Below are 15,396 nucleotides of genomic sequence, written 5' to 3'. Positions count from 1 at the left end.
TGTTTTATACATTTTGAAATGATACGCTGTATTCTTTAATGATCAGTAAGTGGTTGAGAAATTCCAGTTTAACTCTCAGGAATAAGAAGTACTGTATATTTTTCTTTCTTTTGAACTACCTGATAATCTTTATCTATTTTTGATTAATTACTTTAAAGGCAATCTTTGAATAGGTAAATCATACTTGAGTTAACTGGTAGTGTGCTTCCCTTCCTTGGTGTCACCATGAAGGCGTACAGTACCTCCAGTGTCGGGAATGCAACTAGTAATATTACTGATCTTGAGTAACTTGCCCAACACTGAGTACCACCTGGTGGATACCTGTACGTCAATACTTCACAACGTTACGTCTTCGTACGTACCAAAACTACATTTGTATTTAAATAAAGAGTCAAAAAGAACAGAAGTCAGAACTCAATTCCTGATATGTAATATTTATTACCTGATAAAACTACAAGCGCTGGGACATTGAGTTTTTTTGTTTCTCTGCTTTATTCACAATTAGCTGCAAAGCAAACACGATATCCGAGCGCTCAGGAAGAGTTCCTGTAGAAGGAGAGCATATCGTCTAGACTCCCCGCAGGCTGCTGGGCCTGATGACACTCTGCTGCTTGGGGGGGCTGCTGGGGGGGACACTGGGGTGGACACTGGGTCAAATACTGCAGGGGAAAAGGAGGAAGCAGGTGAGGTGCTCCAGCAAACTGAGGAGGAAACGGAGGGGGAAACGGAGGAGGTGGATAACAGGGAATGAAAGGAGCAGACATCGGAGCCGAATCCACCGGGAGGTCTGAGGGCAAAGACGTCGGTGGACGATTTGGCTGCGGCTGTGGGGGTGGGGCAGTGGTTTCGGGATGCGTCTCCAGTTCCTCCTTGCTTTCAGAGAAGCCTCCTGTGCCTTTGGACCACTCGAAGGACGTCTTACATTTACTCTCCTGAGTTTTAGTCTTCTCTGGCTTTTGTCTCTTCTCAGCAAAGTATGCACCGGGAGGAGCGAACTCTGAATCTCGCTCCTCACGACGCCGAGATTTCCACTCACTAAACATAAACTCTGGAAGAGAGTGTAAAAACGCGTTAATGTGTTAAATGGCACTTTAAAACGAGAGATGATCTCAGCTCATGCTGTTACTGGCTACTGGACGATCCTTTACAAAGACTGACTCAAAATGAAATATGTAACATTTTGGCAGAAATGATGATCAGATAAAAGGCTCACGTTTTAACTGACAGTGTGAGAACATTGATTAAAATATATAATAAAAAAAGCTTTAAATAATAACACTCACCTTTTCCTCTGTCCCATTCTCTGACATGAGGAACTCCTGGTTTGGTGTCCCTCCTCACCTGGATCTCTACCTCCACCTTCTTCACTGTGGTAACCACTGATAAGTCCTCAGGTGGAGACGAGGGTCCTACTAACTCACCTTCCCCCACCTCTCCTAGAACCATTAAAGGTAATCCCTCATTAGCATTCAATGGATCATTGAACTGCAGCACGGAAATATATGTAATACAAAAATATAGCCATCTATAATATTAAATGGATGTCTAACCTTCATCGCCCTCCAGCCCATCCAGATTGGCCTTCCTCCTCTTCCTCTGCTTCACCTTGGCCAGCCGGGCCCGCAGCATGGCCTGCCTCTTATCTTTCAGCTGTTCCCTCTTAGTGCGCTGCTCTGTTGTCTGAAAGACGAGGACAGACAAAAACGGATTATACGAATATAAACGAAGACAAATGCTTCAGATGAATTCATCCGTCCAGTTATCAATAGCTCACCTGATCTCTGAGCATATCCAGGGTTTCCCTCTGCTTTCTGCGACGCTCTTCATCCTGAGAGAAGGAGAAGTAGCCCACACCAAGGTCGCGAGCCTCTGAGACAAAATAGCATTGCAAGAATTAACACAATGAAACATCCTCATTTTGGATGAGTGTGGAGACATTCAGACCTTGTCCCCTGATATCTTCATAGTGGATCGGTCCAACAGGCCTCTTCATAGCCTCCTCTTCCTCCTTCTCCCACTCCAGCCGCTGCAGCTCTCGCCGCATGTCTTCTGAGAGTAAGGTCTTGTCCAATGAGGCTATTCTAAATGAAAGACATATCCAAAAGAGACGCTTTTGTCTATTGTCAACGTCCAGTTTCCAATTTAAAGAGTAGTGTTAAATTCTTTAGAATAACATTGTAAAGAATTGTTGTTCTTTAGTTGAAACAAGTTGTTCTTAGAATAATGACAATAAAGGTATTTTGACTTGTCTTTGAAAGAAGCTTTAAGTTTTTGTCCTTTTTACCGATTCCCTTGAAGGTCTTGGTCCATTTGTTTAAAACCCGGCAGGTCTTTCTTCATGCATCTTCGAGATCGTCCCAATGCGTCCACGTAATCCACCCTTCAGCGAAACAATGCACAAGCAGGAAACATATGTTTCAGTTTCCCTTGAGATTAGTAATAAATTAACTTCAATCAGTCAGTTTCATCATACATATACCGGTAGTTGACATATACAAGGCAGAAATAAATAATGTTACCATTCGTCATCGGGATTTTGAGGAGGTGGGACAGGAGATTTGTCTCTTTCCTCATCCTCTCTTTCCACCTGAACAAGCGTTTCTCTCTTTTTGTCAATGATCTTCTGGGTGAAGTCAACCAGGAACAGTCCTTCCGTCTCTTCATCTAAAAATGTACAGGACAAATTTACTACAAAATTAACAAGTGTCTTCCTACGAATGCAAAGATGTGGTTTCTAGTCAAAGAACCTGGAAAGTCTCCTTTGATCATTTGCTCGTAGAGTTTGGCCTTCTCCTCCAGCTTCCGTCTATTGTATGAACACAAATGAAGAATGAGGGGATCGGTCGCCATGACAGTGAATCTACTCCACGACGGGTGTTTGACTGTACTAACATTCTACCTAATGAATATATTCAGCATCATCATCATCACTCACTTTGCCGTATCCAGGCTGCTCTGCTCCTCGGCCAGCTGCTCCGCATCTTTCTCAGCTCTTGCTGAAATGCCAGCGTTCTGTTTGCTCCAGACATTTGGTTTCTACAGACAGGACAGCTAGTTACTTCACTAGTTAGTGACACTTCAACAACAACGGGAATACTTCACTAGTTAGTGACACTTCAACAACAACGGGAATACTTCACTAGTTAGTGACACTTCAACAACAACGGGAATACTTCACTAGTTAGTGACACTTCAACAACAACGGGAATACTTCACTAGTTAGTGACACTTCAACAACAACGGGAATACTTCACTAGTTAGTGACACTTCAACAACAACGGGAATACTTCACTAGTTAGTGACACTTCAACAACAACGGGAATACTTCACTAGTTAGTGACACTTCAACAACAACGGGAATACTTCACTAGTTAGTGACACTTCAACAACAACAACGGGAATACTTCACTAGTTAGTGACACTTCAACAACAACAACGGGAATACTTCACTAGTTAGTGACACTTCAACAACAACGGGAATACTTCACTAGTTAGTGACACTTCAACAACAACAACAGGAATACTTCACTAGTTAGTGATACTTCAACAACAACAACAACAACGGGAATACTTCACTAGTTAGTAACGTCTTCAACAACAACAACAGGAATACTTCACTAGTTAGTGACACTTCAACAACGGGAATACTTCACTAGTTAATGACACTTCAACAACAACGGGAATACTTCACTAGTTAGTGACACTTCAACAACAACGGGAATACTTCACTAGTTAGTGACACTTCAACAACAACGGGAATACTTCACTAGTTAGTGACACTTCAACAACAACGGGAATACTTCACTAGTTAGTGACACTTCAACAACAACAACGGGAATACTTCACTAGTTAGTGACACTTCAACAACAACAACGGGAATACTTCACTAGTTAGTGACACTTCAACAACAACGGGAATACTTCACTAGTTAGTGACACTTCAACAACAACAACAGGAATACTTCACTAGTTAGTGATACTTCAACAACAACAACAACAACGGGAATACTTCACTAGTTAGTAACGTCTTCAACAACAACAACAGGAATACTTCACTAGTTAGTGACACTTCAACAACGGGAATACTTCACTAGTTAGTGACACTTCAACAACAACGGGAATACTTCACTAGTTAGTGACACTTCAACAACAATGGGAATACTTCACTAGTTAGTGATACTTCAACAACAACGGGAATACTTCACTAGTTAGTGACACTTCAACAACAACAACAACGGGAATACTTCACTAGTTAGTGACACTTCAACAACAACAACAGGAATACTTCACTAGTTAGTGACACTTCAACAACAACAACAACAACGGGAATACTTCACTAGTTAGTGACACTTCAACAACAACAACAGGAATACTTCACTAGTTAGTAACGTCTTCAACAACAACAGGAATACTTCACTAGTTAGTGACACTTCAACAACAACAACAGGAATACTTCACTAGTTAGTGACGTCTTCAACAACAGGAATACTTCACTAGTTAGTGACACTTCAACAACAACAACAACAACAACAACAACAACAACAACAACGGGAATACTTCATTTAGCTCGCTCTACCTTGACTTTGGCTTTTGGTGCTACTCCGGCACCAGCGTCATCTTGTCGGAGTTTTTCCTGCTTGAATTGTTCCTGTTTTCTGTACAGCTCAGCTTTGAGGTCCACCAGCTGTAAGAAACACGATATGACCGAAATACAAATTAAAGAATTAAGTGTAAACGACGTCTCCGTAGTTCATCACTACAGCTGACTTTGTATGCTAGTAATATAGCCCGACAGCTAATGCTAGCTGTTAGCTGATCAATAAAACGTTTGCTTCCCAACGTAACTCACCGACGAAGCAGTCACGGCGAAGGGTTTCTTCCTTCTATCCATATTTACTCGTTATTTTCTACACCATCAACTCGACGCTAATGCTGCTGCGATAGCCTGGCCTACTTCTTCTTTAGGACGTCATTGTCTAGCGACATCGCTACCGCCATCTAGCGGATGCTAATGCTGCTGGGATAGCCTGGCCTACTTCTTCTTTAGGACGTCATTGTCTAGCGACATCGCTACCGCCATCTAGCGGATGCTAATGCTGCTGCGATAGCCTGGCCTACTTCTTCTTTAGGACTTCATTGTCTAGCGACATCGCTACCGCCATCTAGCGGATGCTAATGCTGCTGGGATAGCCTGGCCTACTTCTTCTTTAGGACTTCATTGTCTAGCGACATCGCTACCGCCATCTAGTGGATGCTAATGCTGCTGGGATAGCCTGGCCTACTTCTTCTTTAGGACTTCATTGTCTAGCGACATCGCTACCGCCATCTAGCGGATGCTAATGCTGCTGGGATAGCCTGGCCTACTTCTTCTTTAGGACTTCATTGTCTAGCGACATCGCTACCGCCATCTAGCGGATGCTAATGCTGCTGGGATAGCCTGGCCTACTTCTTCTTTAGGACGTCTTGTCTAGCGGCATCGCTACCGCCATCTAGTGGATGCTAATGCTGCTGGGATAGCCTGGCCTACTTCTTCTTTAGGACGTCTTGTCTAGCGGCATCGCTACCGCCATCTAGCGGATGCTAATGCTGCTGCGATAGCCTGGCCTACTTCTTCTTTAGGACGTCATTGTCTAGCGACATCGCTACCGCCATCTAGTGGATGCTAATGCTGCTGGGATAGCCTGGCCTACTTCTTCTTTAGGACGTCAATGTCTAGCGGCATCGCTACCGCCATCTAGCGGCGTATCTTTTGTTTGTTTTGTTTTCAAGGAGCAAATATCGCGAACTGGGTCACAGTGAAGTGGCATTGTGGCACTGATGCTACGTAGCTGAGATAATTCACTCAGTCAAATTGTTTTAATTTGACAAAATAAGACAACTTAGCTGAAAAATTGAGCCGACATAACTTCTGTTTTACACACTTCTTGTGAGCTGGCACTCAGAAATGATCATATCTGGTGGAGGTGTAGCATGAAATTATAATCAAAAATAGGTGACGATTATCTAACCTGAGAAATAAAACTGGAAAATAAACATGAAACCTTTTTACTGATTTAACTCATTTACATCCTCTTGAGCAGGGGTCCCCAAACTACGGGTCAGGCCATTTCCACATCTGGCCTGGCCCTCTTTAGGTAGGTTCTACATTTCATTCATGCTTTAATCTCGAGATAACCGCCTGCACTAGATTGCATGATTGAAAACAAGAAGCGCACACAGAAGCAGGAACTCTAATAATTGTAGTTAGGCTGGTTATCGAGCGTTTAGAGGGTTTATGACGATCACAGGTTTGAACATTGTTCTTTAATTCACAGGAAAAACAAATGAACAAACCCCTAAAAAGGGCTGGAAAACTCCCTCTTACAATTTAACAAGCTAGGTCAAACACATCAAAGTCCTTATTAAGCGCAGGCACACAACCACGAACACGGCGAGCGCCGCAGCGAACGGATCCAACGTTTTCATTCAAGGGCAGGAGAGCATTTGTGTTTTTAACCCATCTTTCAAACCAAATTAAATGGAGACACATCTATTACCAACAAATCCACTGACGGTAACAGAACCACCCTAAAATGAAGACCAAGCTCATCTTCAAAGAAATTAAAAAGAGGAATGCACAATGTGTTAAAGACGGTTGTTTCAAGGCGAGTTAACGTACTGCAGTAGGACCTGACACTGAACATCTGAGTCATGCTCCTTTGTGCGTTCATGCGTTCATTAGCATCAAAGCGTTTTAATATCTCACTTCAAACAACTCCCTAGCAGCAGTCAACACAAGCATTCGTTAGAACGATGTGAATGATAGTAAAACAGAGTAACAATGCCTCGTACTTTAGTATAATGAACAACGGCATCAAGGAGTATCAGATAAACAGCATCTCTAGCCGGATCAATGGAACGTCAGAGGGCCGCGCCCTTCCTCATATGCCGTAGAGGTGAGCGGTGTTGTCCCGGACGGTGGTGAGGACGGTACCCATGTCCTGTCCCTTCAGCAGACTCAGCTCCTGCAGCGTATGGATGCCCATTCCAGGATGGGAAAACCTGCACACGTCTTTTTTCACCTGTTAGGAAGAGGACACACTTCACTCCCGTTTTCCTGTGTACATCATCAATATATTACTTAATACATTTTAAGCACTTCAAATTCAACAAAGGTTCCTCCAAAGGTTTAACAGAAATCGCTTCAATCTATTTCAGATCATAGTGACATTTCTTTTATTATATTACTTATAATTCTCATAATACGAAAGTATTGCTTATTTTATTCTAATGAATTTGTCTTTATACCTTATAGAATTACATATGCAAGAGCAGTAGATCAAATACACCACTTCAGCTACCAAGAGAGCAGGTTGGAAAACATCACATCCATGCAATTATTACTAATATTGACGACTGGACAAAATCAATCATAACATTGGAGCAACTCCAACTGGAGTTTAGCATGCGGTACCTGTCTGGGCAGGAAATACGGTGCATCCGTCTCCAACACGATGCGGCTCAGAGGGATCTGTCTGAGAGCATTCCGGGCCTCTTTGGCACCGAAGTATGTGATCAGGGCCGTGAAGCCCACATACATGTTGGGGAACTCGACCGGATAGCCGTTTGTGAAGCAGTGCCTGCGAGCCACCAGGGTAACGAAGAAAGAAGCCAGAAATTAAATGCATACAAGTATATGAAATAACTGAAAACTATTTCACCCAAATCAAGGCTAATAACAATAGAGGAAGCATTTTAACTGCTATGTTAAATATACTCGCTGTCTGTGGACCCATCACTTATTATAAAGAATATTCAGTGTTCAGCCACCTGGCGTCAACATCTGGAAGCGTGGAGTTATTACCGTACCGATTAAAATGTAAATAATCAAAAAAAAGCTAACGATAGATCATTGTTGTTAGATGTTTGCAGCAATTAGCACCGTGATGACTGAATATAAATAGATTAAATAGATTTTGAACATAACATACCAATTATGAATTATTTAAATGAGATTTAGTTCGAGCCATACGTTTTCAACTTTAATCAGAACACATTCTCTAATTCACTGAAACGCCATGCTGAAGGTAAAATGAGAAGAATCACCTGTGGATTTTGTAATCTCGAGGGACGCACTTCCTCAGTATCTCCAGCAAGTCTTCATCTGCGTCCCGACAGTGGATCACCAGCGGTTTGTGCACGGCCACGGCTAAACGCAGCCGCCGCCGCAACACCTTCAGACGAGAGAGAAGCCAGAACAAACCGATCTGATCGTTCCATTCGTCAATATGTCGATAAATCAATGTTCATTTATACAGCCCTTTATGTCAACCAAGGAAGGAGACCAAAGTGCTTCACAGTAAAACAGGAAACGGAAGAAGAAACATGAACAGGACAGAGAAGGAGAAAGCCCCCCCATTTATAAGATGACCTTGGAACATCCAGCGACTTTGAGAGAAGACTGAGATCAAGGGTCTTCCACATGCACATCAGATGGACCAGTCCATTCAGAGCTTTAACAGGTGGGCCAGTCCATTCAGAGCTTTAACAGATCAGATGAATAAGATGGACCAGTCCATTCAGAGCTTTAACAGGTGGACCAGTCCATTCAGAGCTTTAACGGATGGACCAGCCCATTCAGAGCTTTAACAGATCAGATGAATAAGATGGACCAGTCCATTCAGAGCTTTAACAGATGGGCCAGTCCATTCAGAGCTTTAACAGGTGGACCAGTCCATTCAGAGCTTTAACAGGTGGGCCAGTCCATTCAGAGCTTTAACAGATCAGATGAATAAGATGGACCAGTCCATTCAGAGCTTTAACAGATCAGATGAATAAGATCGACCAGCCCATTCAGAGCTTTAACGGATGGACCAGTCCATTCAGAGCTTTAACAGGTGGACCAGTCCATTCAGAGCTTTAACGGATGGACCAGCCCATTCAGAGCTTTAACAGATCAGATGAATAAGATGGACCAGTCCATTCAGAGCTTTAACGGATGGGCCAGTCCATTCAGAGCTTTAACAGATCAGATGAATAAGATGGACCAGTCCATTCAGAGCTTTAACGGATGGGCCAGTCCATTCAGAGCTTTAACAGATCAGATGAATAAGATGGACCAGTCCATTCAGAGCTTTAACAGATCAGATAAATAAGATGGACCAGCCCATTCAGAGCTTTAACAGATGGACCAGTCCATTCAGAGCTTTAACAGATCAGATGAATAAGATGGACCAGTCCATTCAGAGCTTTAACAGATCAGATAAATAAGATGGACCAGTCCATTCAGAGCTTTAACAGATGGACCAGTCCATTCAGAGCTTTAACAGGTGGACCAGTCCATTCAGAGCTTTAACAGGTGGACCAGTCCATTCAGAGCTTTAACAGATCAGATGAATAAGATGGACCAGTCCATTCAGAGCTTTAACAGATGGACCAGTCCATCTAGAGCTTTAACAGATCAGATAAATAAGATGGACCAGCCCATTCAGAGCTTTAACAGATGGACCAGCCCATTCAGAGCTTTAACAGATCAGATGAATAAGATGGACCAGTCCATTCAGAGCTTTAACAGGTGGACCAGTCCATTCAGAGCTTTAACAGGTGGACCAGTCCATTCAGAGCTTTAACAGATCAGATAAATAAGATGGACCAGCCCATTCAGAGCTTTAACAGATGGACCAGTCCATTCAGAGCTTTAACAGGTGGACCAGTCCATTCAGAGCTTTAACAGGTGGACCAGCCCATTCAGAGCTTTAACAGATGGACCAGCCCATTCAGAGCTTTAACAGGTGGACCAGTCCATTCAGAGCTTTAACAGATGGACCAGCCCATTCAGAGCTTTAACAGATCAGATAAATAAGATGGACCAGCCCATTCAGAGCTTTAACAGATGGACCAGTCCATTCAGAGCTTTAACAGGTGGACCACAGCACCTGGACGTACCTCTCTTTGCCGAGGTGCAGCCGTGGAGTTCTTGTGGGAGTAGTCCAAGCCCATCTCACCGAACGCCACCGCTTTTGGGTGCCGCATGGCGTTCAGTATGTTGTGTTCATCAAAGGTTGAGTAATCACTGGCAAAGTGTGGGCGGCAGCCGAACGCCCCCCACACCATGTCTTCGGCCAGCAGCCCCTCCCACAGCGCCCCCTCCCTCGTGAGCCGTGGGTTGCAGAAGTCGGCGATGCAGCCCCTGAACTCGGGGGGGAAGCTGCTCCGGTACCGCTGCTGGAAGCCCAGCTTCCCGTACAGCAGGTCCAGGTGGCAGTGGGTGTCTATGAAACCAGCCGGGGGTTCTGCCCCCATGGAAAACCTTGTAGGAGTTCTACCACGGCCCAGGTCTGCACCAGGGTAGGGCGTGTCGGAGCTACCATCTCGCTTTGCTGTACGAGTGCAGGGGCAGGGCAAAGGGGTCCACAGGGGACTGCGTAGTCCGGATGGTCCCACTCCTCATTCTGGATCTCTTTGGCGGGTGGGACTGCTGGAACGAGACGAACACCTGCCTCTGCAGGTCCTCCACAGCTTCTGGCCTGAAGCAAGAAGCAGGGAGCGGGGCGTGGCAGTCCTCAACCTCTGCAGCAGGTACACTCTGAAGCACACAGCAGCATCTCCCGTTAACCCTTTAACGCCTGATGCAAGATTTATTCGGGTTCGGACAACATCACCACACGTAAACATGAAGCTGACTCACCCTCCCACCTGGAGGAGGCGCCGAGCGCTGACTCGGGAAGTCCGCCTCCTCACGCTTCCAGACGGAGGTCGGCTGATCGTCCTCGTATTCGTTTTCAGGTCGGGTCAAGGAACCGTCATCATCCCTGATGGGCGACTCAGTCTTCAATGGTGAAGGTTCAAATTGGCACGTCTTGGAAATGTTAGTGGTGTTTCCTGGTTTGGTGCCATCAACAGCTGGAACATCAGCCTCCAATCCCTCCCCAGGCGTCCTCTGGATGGTGGTCACAAAGAGACGGTGACGTTTGCCAGCCTTCTGAAAAGTCTAGCAGCTTAAATGAGCAGCAGATGTTTCCTACCAGGACAAATAAATCACCTTTTAAACCATAAGGTATGAAATAGAACATCTGGAATTACATCCGACACATAAAAAGTTCTTCACCTTCGTAGTGATGAAACTCAGAGAGGATTTCCCAGAGGGCTTCCCCACTGAAGGTCCTCTTTCAGAGAGGACTTCTGCTCCTCTGCTGGGGGGTCCAGACTCAGACTCCTGAGGACAGAGGAGCCTGGAGAGCTGCCGGCAGGCCGAGGGTTCGAGTCCCTCTGGCGATGTGTGGGCGGGCTGGCTGCAGCTCGGTGTCTGTTGCTGTCCATGTTTAAGATCCTAATCCAATACACAGATAATGATCCTAATCCAATACACATAATGATCCTAATCCAATACACAGATAATGATCCTAATCCAATACACATAATGATCCTAATCCAATACACAGATAATGATCCTAATCCAACACACACACACACACACACACACACACACACACACACACACACACACACACACACACACACACACACACCAAGGTATTTAAAATGTTTGTGTGGTTTGGTTTTCGTGGCATTGCAAATAACGGATAAATTAATACTGAAAACGGCTACATTTATTTTAGCAAACACCTCGTCAATAATGCAGAAGGCAAGTTAAGAAGCTAAACCAGATGGAGATGTGGCTAATCTCATTAAAGCTAGTTCAATGTTAGCTAACGGCGCGTCATGTCACACAGCGACTCGACAACAGGGTTAAAACCAGTCTCGCGTAAAGTTAGTTAGTGTTTAGGGTAAGTTACCTCCTCAGGCTCGATAGCGGAGAACATCAAACACAACGCGCCATTAATTTAGCCGCCAGAACGGAGTCAATGTACAACGGGACGCTGGTTAGACGAGCTCTCGCGAGATCAATCAAGTCCCGTCCGAAACGCGAGTGAGCATTAGGATTAAACATTAGCTTAGCATACGTGAACAGTAGAGATAGCAACACTTTTAGATTAGAACGAAAAGACTGCTCCTCTTGCTCGATAATAATAATAATTATGAACAATTCATTCAACATGGTAAACGTTCTGCACTTATATAGGTGCTCAAAGCGCTTTACAGGAGGCCTCACATTCACCCATTCACACACCCATTCACCCTCCAGTGGGCGACTGCTGCCATGCAAGGTGCTGCATGTCAGAGCTGGGATTCGAACCACCGATTTACTGATCACTGGATGACCCACTCTACCAACCGCCGCCCGCTTTGAAAAGATCAAATAATATCTATGTGGACGACGCAATGTGAGACGCACCTTCTCCCTCATTCTGACAGATTTCATCACCAAATAGCTTCTCACGGCACAATCACTTCTGCATTTAGCAAGAACTCAATCACCTTTTAAAGATACCGAATAAATAGGTAAAATACCAATACAATTCACAACAATGTTCAATAAGAGATATGTCTTATTTATTCATTCCACAAAAATAAGGTATTTGAGCCAAAACAGAAATCCAAGAATTTGAAACAGGATAAAGGAAGAACAACTTATAAATTGAAACAATTAAAAGTATAACTTCTCCAATCGGCATTTTCACCATAAATGGATTGCATTATAAAACTGTACAAACGATTGTGTCACTGTGGTGCGAATGATCTGAAAGCCAACAGGACATGGGCCAAGTGCCAAAGCAAACGTCAAACAACTGCTGCGCTAAAGGGAAGAAACGGAAGTGAACTGGATCTTACCCCATTCTGAAGTCACATGACCCAATGTGCACATATTCTGCTTCATAAAGCATCTGTTATACCTTTGATGTTTAGTACAGATTACTTAATATCGTGTTGACGTCAAACACATTCTTGGCAAGAAAATCCAGAAATAATGGCAAAATAAAGTGGAAAGCAACAATCAAATGGGCATTGAGCCAACAATCTCCAAAAGTCAACAGTAAAACTCTTCAGTAATAAATTCCCTAGTTTGTCCTGCCACAGAGGATATTTGAAAATGAGTGAATTCCTGCTTTACAGGAAATATCATATTTAATAGTTTATATTAGCAATCGTATCAGTTGCTTCTAACAGTTCAGAATATTATATTGCGGTTTGTGTTTCGACATCCATTTTCATGCCTCATTCTTCCTGGCCTTGGATTCTCTCCAGCAGATGCTGCTCAACTCGTCGGTTCAGGCAGAGGAGATCTTTCACCACACTGGGACGATCTTCCAGCTCCTCCTGGAGACACCGTGCAATTTCCAACCTCCTGTAGTTTTCAGGTTGTACCAGCCGCCGAATGACCTGAAGAGCACGATCTTTGAGGCTGTAAACTGTGCAGACCAAACAAGATGCTTTTTAAATGTGGAGGAATAAGCTTAGCAGAAAACAACTTCTTACTATTTTTGTTTTAAATTATAAAGAAGAAATAGTTCTCCATTTAAATCATCAAACTGAACGGGGTTCCCAGTACATTTCAAAATAAACAAATGTCCTTTTTTTCCCTTGAAATTTACTACTAGCATAAATGTACTCACATGTGGTCTCAATTGCCTTGTTACACTTTTTAACTCAACAATATAAGAGCATAACTAATCACACATGATGAAAAGAGATAACATTTCAGTCCTTTGATTAATCTTACCTGGTAAAGTGATATTTGCAAATGTAGCAGTTCCTCTTTCTGCTGGTTTAGGAAGAAATAATTCTTTGCCATTCACCTTCAGAGGCTCATCAGTCTCTGCATCTCTGAATATCCATGGGTGACCTTTGAAACCACAAATACATTTATTTAAGAGAGTGATGAGCTGGCGACTCGTCCAGTGTGCACCCTGCCTGTAGCCAGCTGGCACAAGTTACAGCCCCTATTTCACAGAATCGGCAGAAGACGAAGTGATTACAATCATCTCATCTTCAAGAAGATGAATGAATGAATGTGTCACGGCGTTGTGTTGTGTACCAGATTTGAAGGTCCACACACGGATGGTTCTGTCATCATTTACTGGACTGGATTTATACAAAAAAATGTACATTAGCACATCTCGGGCATCACGGACTGCTCCTCCCAGCGTGTTCAAACGAAGCGCTGGGGGAGGGGAACCAGGAACTCGGGCAAAACCGCAGGACGGAGAGCCAGGAGGGACAAAATACTCCAAATCATAAATACCCCGAGATGTACATTAAAACAAATGAAATAAAAAACGTGTGTAATTATAAAAGGAAAACAAAACAAATACATTAATAGAAAATAAATAAATCCCATTATGCAGGATTTAACTGTACTTCTATTTACTCGGTTACATATGCATGAATAAAGAGTGTGTGTGTATCTCCAAGACCATTTCACAGGCATTTACTGTTCCCCGAAACTAGTAGAAACTTAAACTAATCAAGCAGTATGAATTGAAAGAACACGCAACATGTTTGGGTCGGATCAGACACAAATTGATGACCAACATTGTGTTTTATAACACTTTTGTGTTATAAAACTATAATTCCAGAGGGTTTTAACCAGAGTATCCTCAGGTGAAGTCTGAGTGTTGGTCTGAATGAGATACCCTGAAGTCAGACGAGCTGTAAAGCATTTTGGTTATGCAGGTGTTGTGAGATGTGGATGAGTGTGTGTGTGCGTGTGCGTGTGTGTGTGTGCAACACAACGCCTGTTTAAACATTATCCCTCCGCCTGCAAAATAAATCAGAGAAAAAGTCAAAGCATTTCAAACTGAGCTGAGGCGTTGGCTCGAAGTCAGCTACAATTTAATGTGCTAATTTACCTCCACCTGGATGACTGGCAACCTTCGACCGACGCACTTACCGACGAAGGTGGTCATTTTCCGGCCCGTCCCCGGCTGTAGGTCGTCGAATGCCCGAGGCTCCCCCAGGAAATCGATCCATAGCGGCCGCAGAACTCGTAGAGTCCGGTTACAAAACACCGCGTTGATGGTTGTTCGACTGTTCAGGGAGCGAACCAGGGGGAGGTTCTGTTCCCCTTCTGCAGGCATCGGCGTAATCCTAAAGATTAAATCCGATTAGATTAAAGATAACTCAGAGCTGCCTTACACGATGTCGCGCAGAATAACGACACTGTTTATCTCTCCTGCCTTATTTACAGTCACTTCCTGTTGGTTACCCTCTTCTTCGTTGTATTGCAGTCTTCTTCTTCTTCTTCGGGCAGTTTTCAAACAACCTTTTGTTGTCTCAGCGCCATCTTCTGGAGAGTGTGGATCAAGCCACAGTGGTTCGTCAGAGTTCCTTGCTTCTGAGCTTTCTGAAAAGTAAACAACCCAAATTATGTGCAATATTATTTAAAACTTTGTGTCACGTGCGACTAAATGTCAACCTTCATGTAAAGTTATATTTCTCCTAAACTCTGTCATCCCTCCTACTTCCTTAATGCTGTGATAACATTTGAACTTAAGGTTCACATTTTTGTTTAATTAAA

The 15,396-nt window shown here is 43.7% G+C and overlaps 3 protein-coding genes across 3 annotated transcripts; all 3 read right to left on the bottom strand.

The window, feature by feature from the left end:
• Nucleotides 1–427: 427 nt before the first annotated feature.
• LOC137915765 (coiled-coil domain-containing protein 174-like) lies at nt 428–4,920 on the bottom strand. The gene is made up of 11 exons (XM_068758885.1): nt 4,849–4,920; nt 4,576–4,683; nt 2,936–3,036; nt 2,748–2,806; nt 2,520–2,664; nt 2,285–2,380; nt 1,945–2,081; nt 1,775–1,869; nt 1,551–1,680; nt 1,284–1,436; nt 428–1,048 (listed from the first exon to the last, which is right to left on the bottom strand). Exons 1-11 carry the CDS (start codon nt 4,888–4,890, stop codon nt 534–536), a joined length of 1,581 nt encoding a protein of 526 aa, XP_068614986.1. The 5' UTR covers nt 4,891–4,920; the 3' UTR covers nt 428–533.
• Nucleotides 4,921–6,919: 1,999 nt separating this feature from the next.
• On the bottom strand, nt 6,920–11,297 carry LOC137915759 (putative deoxyribonuclease TATDN2). Its single transcript, XM_068758879.1, has 7 exons — nt 11,134–11,297; nt 10,666–10,789; nt 10,422–10,563; nt 9,924–10,357; nt 8,085–8,212; nt 7,453–7,618; nt 6,920–7,060 (listed from the first exon to the last, which is right to left on the bottom strand). The coding sequence occupies exons 1-7, from the start codon at nt 11,295–11,297 to the stop codon at nt 6,920–6,922; spliced, it is 1,299 nt and encodes a 432-aa protein (XP_068614980.1).
• A 1,135-nt stretch (nt 11,298–12,432) lies between these two features.
• On the bottom strand, nt 12,433–15,065 carry LOC137915769 (von Hippel-Lindau disease tumor suppressor-like). Its single transcript, XM_068758888.1, has 3 exons — nt 14,770–15,065; nt 13,600–13,722; nt 12,433–13,288 (listed from the first exon to the last, which is right to left on the bottom strand). Exons 1-3 carry the CDS (start codon nt 14,954–14,956, stop codon nt 13,095–13,097), a joined length of 504 nt encoding a protein of 167 aa, XP_068614989.1. The 5' UTR covers nt 14,957–15,065; the 3' UTR covers nt 12,433–13,094.
• Nucleotides 15,066–15,396: the final 331 nt, after the last annotated feature.

This window comes from Brachionichthys hirsutus, unplaced genomic scaffold, assembly GCF_040956055.1.
Source record: "Brachionichthys hirsutus isolate HB-005 unplaced genomic scaffold, CSIRO-AGI_Bhir_v1 contig_1440, whole genome shotgun sequence".
Lineage (NCBI taxonomy): Eukaryota > Metazoa > Chordata > Actinopteri > Lophiiformes > Brachionichthyidae > Brachionichthys > Brachionichthys hirsutus.
The sequence above is the reverse complement of the archived record's forward strand: the minus strand, read 5'-3'. Positions and strand labels throughout refer to the sequence as shown.

What these genes read in the sequence shown, in the direction of transcription:
- LOC137915769 (XM_068758888.1), bottom strand. Translation starts at nt 14,956, where the DNA reads ATGCCTGCAGAAGGGGAACAGAACCTCCCCCTGGTTCGCTCCCTGAAC. An exon ending in GAAAATGACCACCTTCGTCG is followed by an intron (nt 13,723 to 14,769) that starts GTAAGTGCGTCG and finishes GTGGTTTCAAAG; the next exon opens with GTCACCCATGGATATTCAGA. An exon ending in TGCAAATATCACTTTACCAG is followed by an intron (nt 13,289 to 13,599) that starts GTAAGATTAATC and finishes TGGTCTGCACAG; the next exon opens with TTTACAGCCTCAAAGATCGT.
- LOC137915759 (XM_068758879.1), bottom strand. Translation starts at nt 11,297, where the DNA reads ATGGACAGCAACAGACACCGAGCTGCAGCCAGCCCGCCCACACATCGC. An exon ending in AAAGAGATCCAGAATGAGGA is followed by an intron (nt 10,358 to 10,421) that starts GTGGGACCATCC and finishes GCACTCGTACAG; the next exon opens with CAAAGCGAGATGGTAGCTCC. An exon ending in CGTATTTCCTGCCCAGACAG is followed by an intron (nt 7,061 to 7,452) that starts GTACCGCATGCT and finishes TCTTCCTAACAG; the next exon opens with GTGAAAAAAGACGTGTGCAG.
- LOC137915765 (XM_068758885.1), bottom strand. Translation starts at nt 4,890, where the DNA reads ATGGATAGAAGGAAGAAACCCTTCGCCGTGACTGCTTCGTCG. An exon ending in CACCAAAAGCCAAAGTCAAG is followed by an intron (nt 3,037 to 4,575) that starts GTAGAGCGAGCT and finishes TCCTGTCTGTAG; the next exon opens with AAACCAAATGTCTGGAGCAA. An exon ending in TGGATATGCTCAGAGATCAG is followed by an intron (nt 1,681 to 1,774) that starts GTGAGCTATTGA and finishes CTCGTCTTTCAG; the next exon opens with ACAACAGAGCAGCGCACTAA.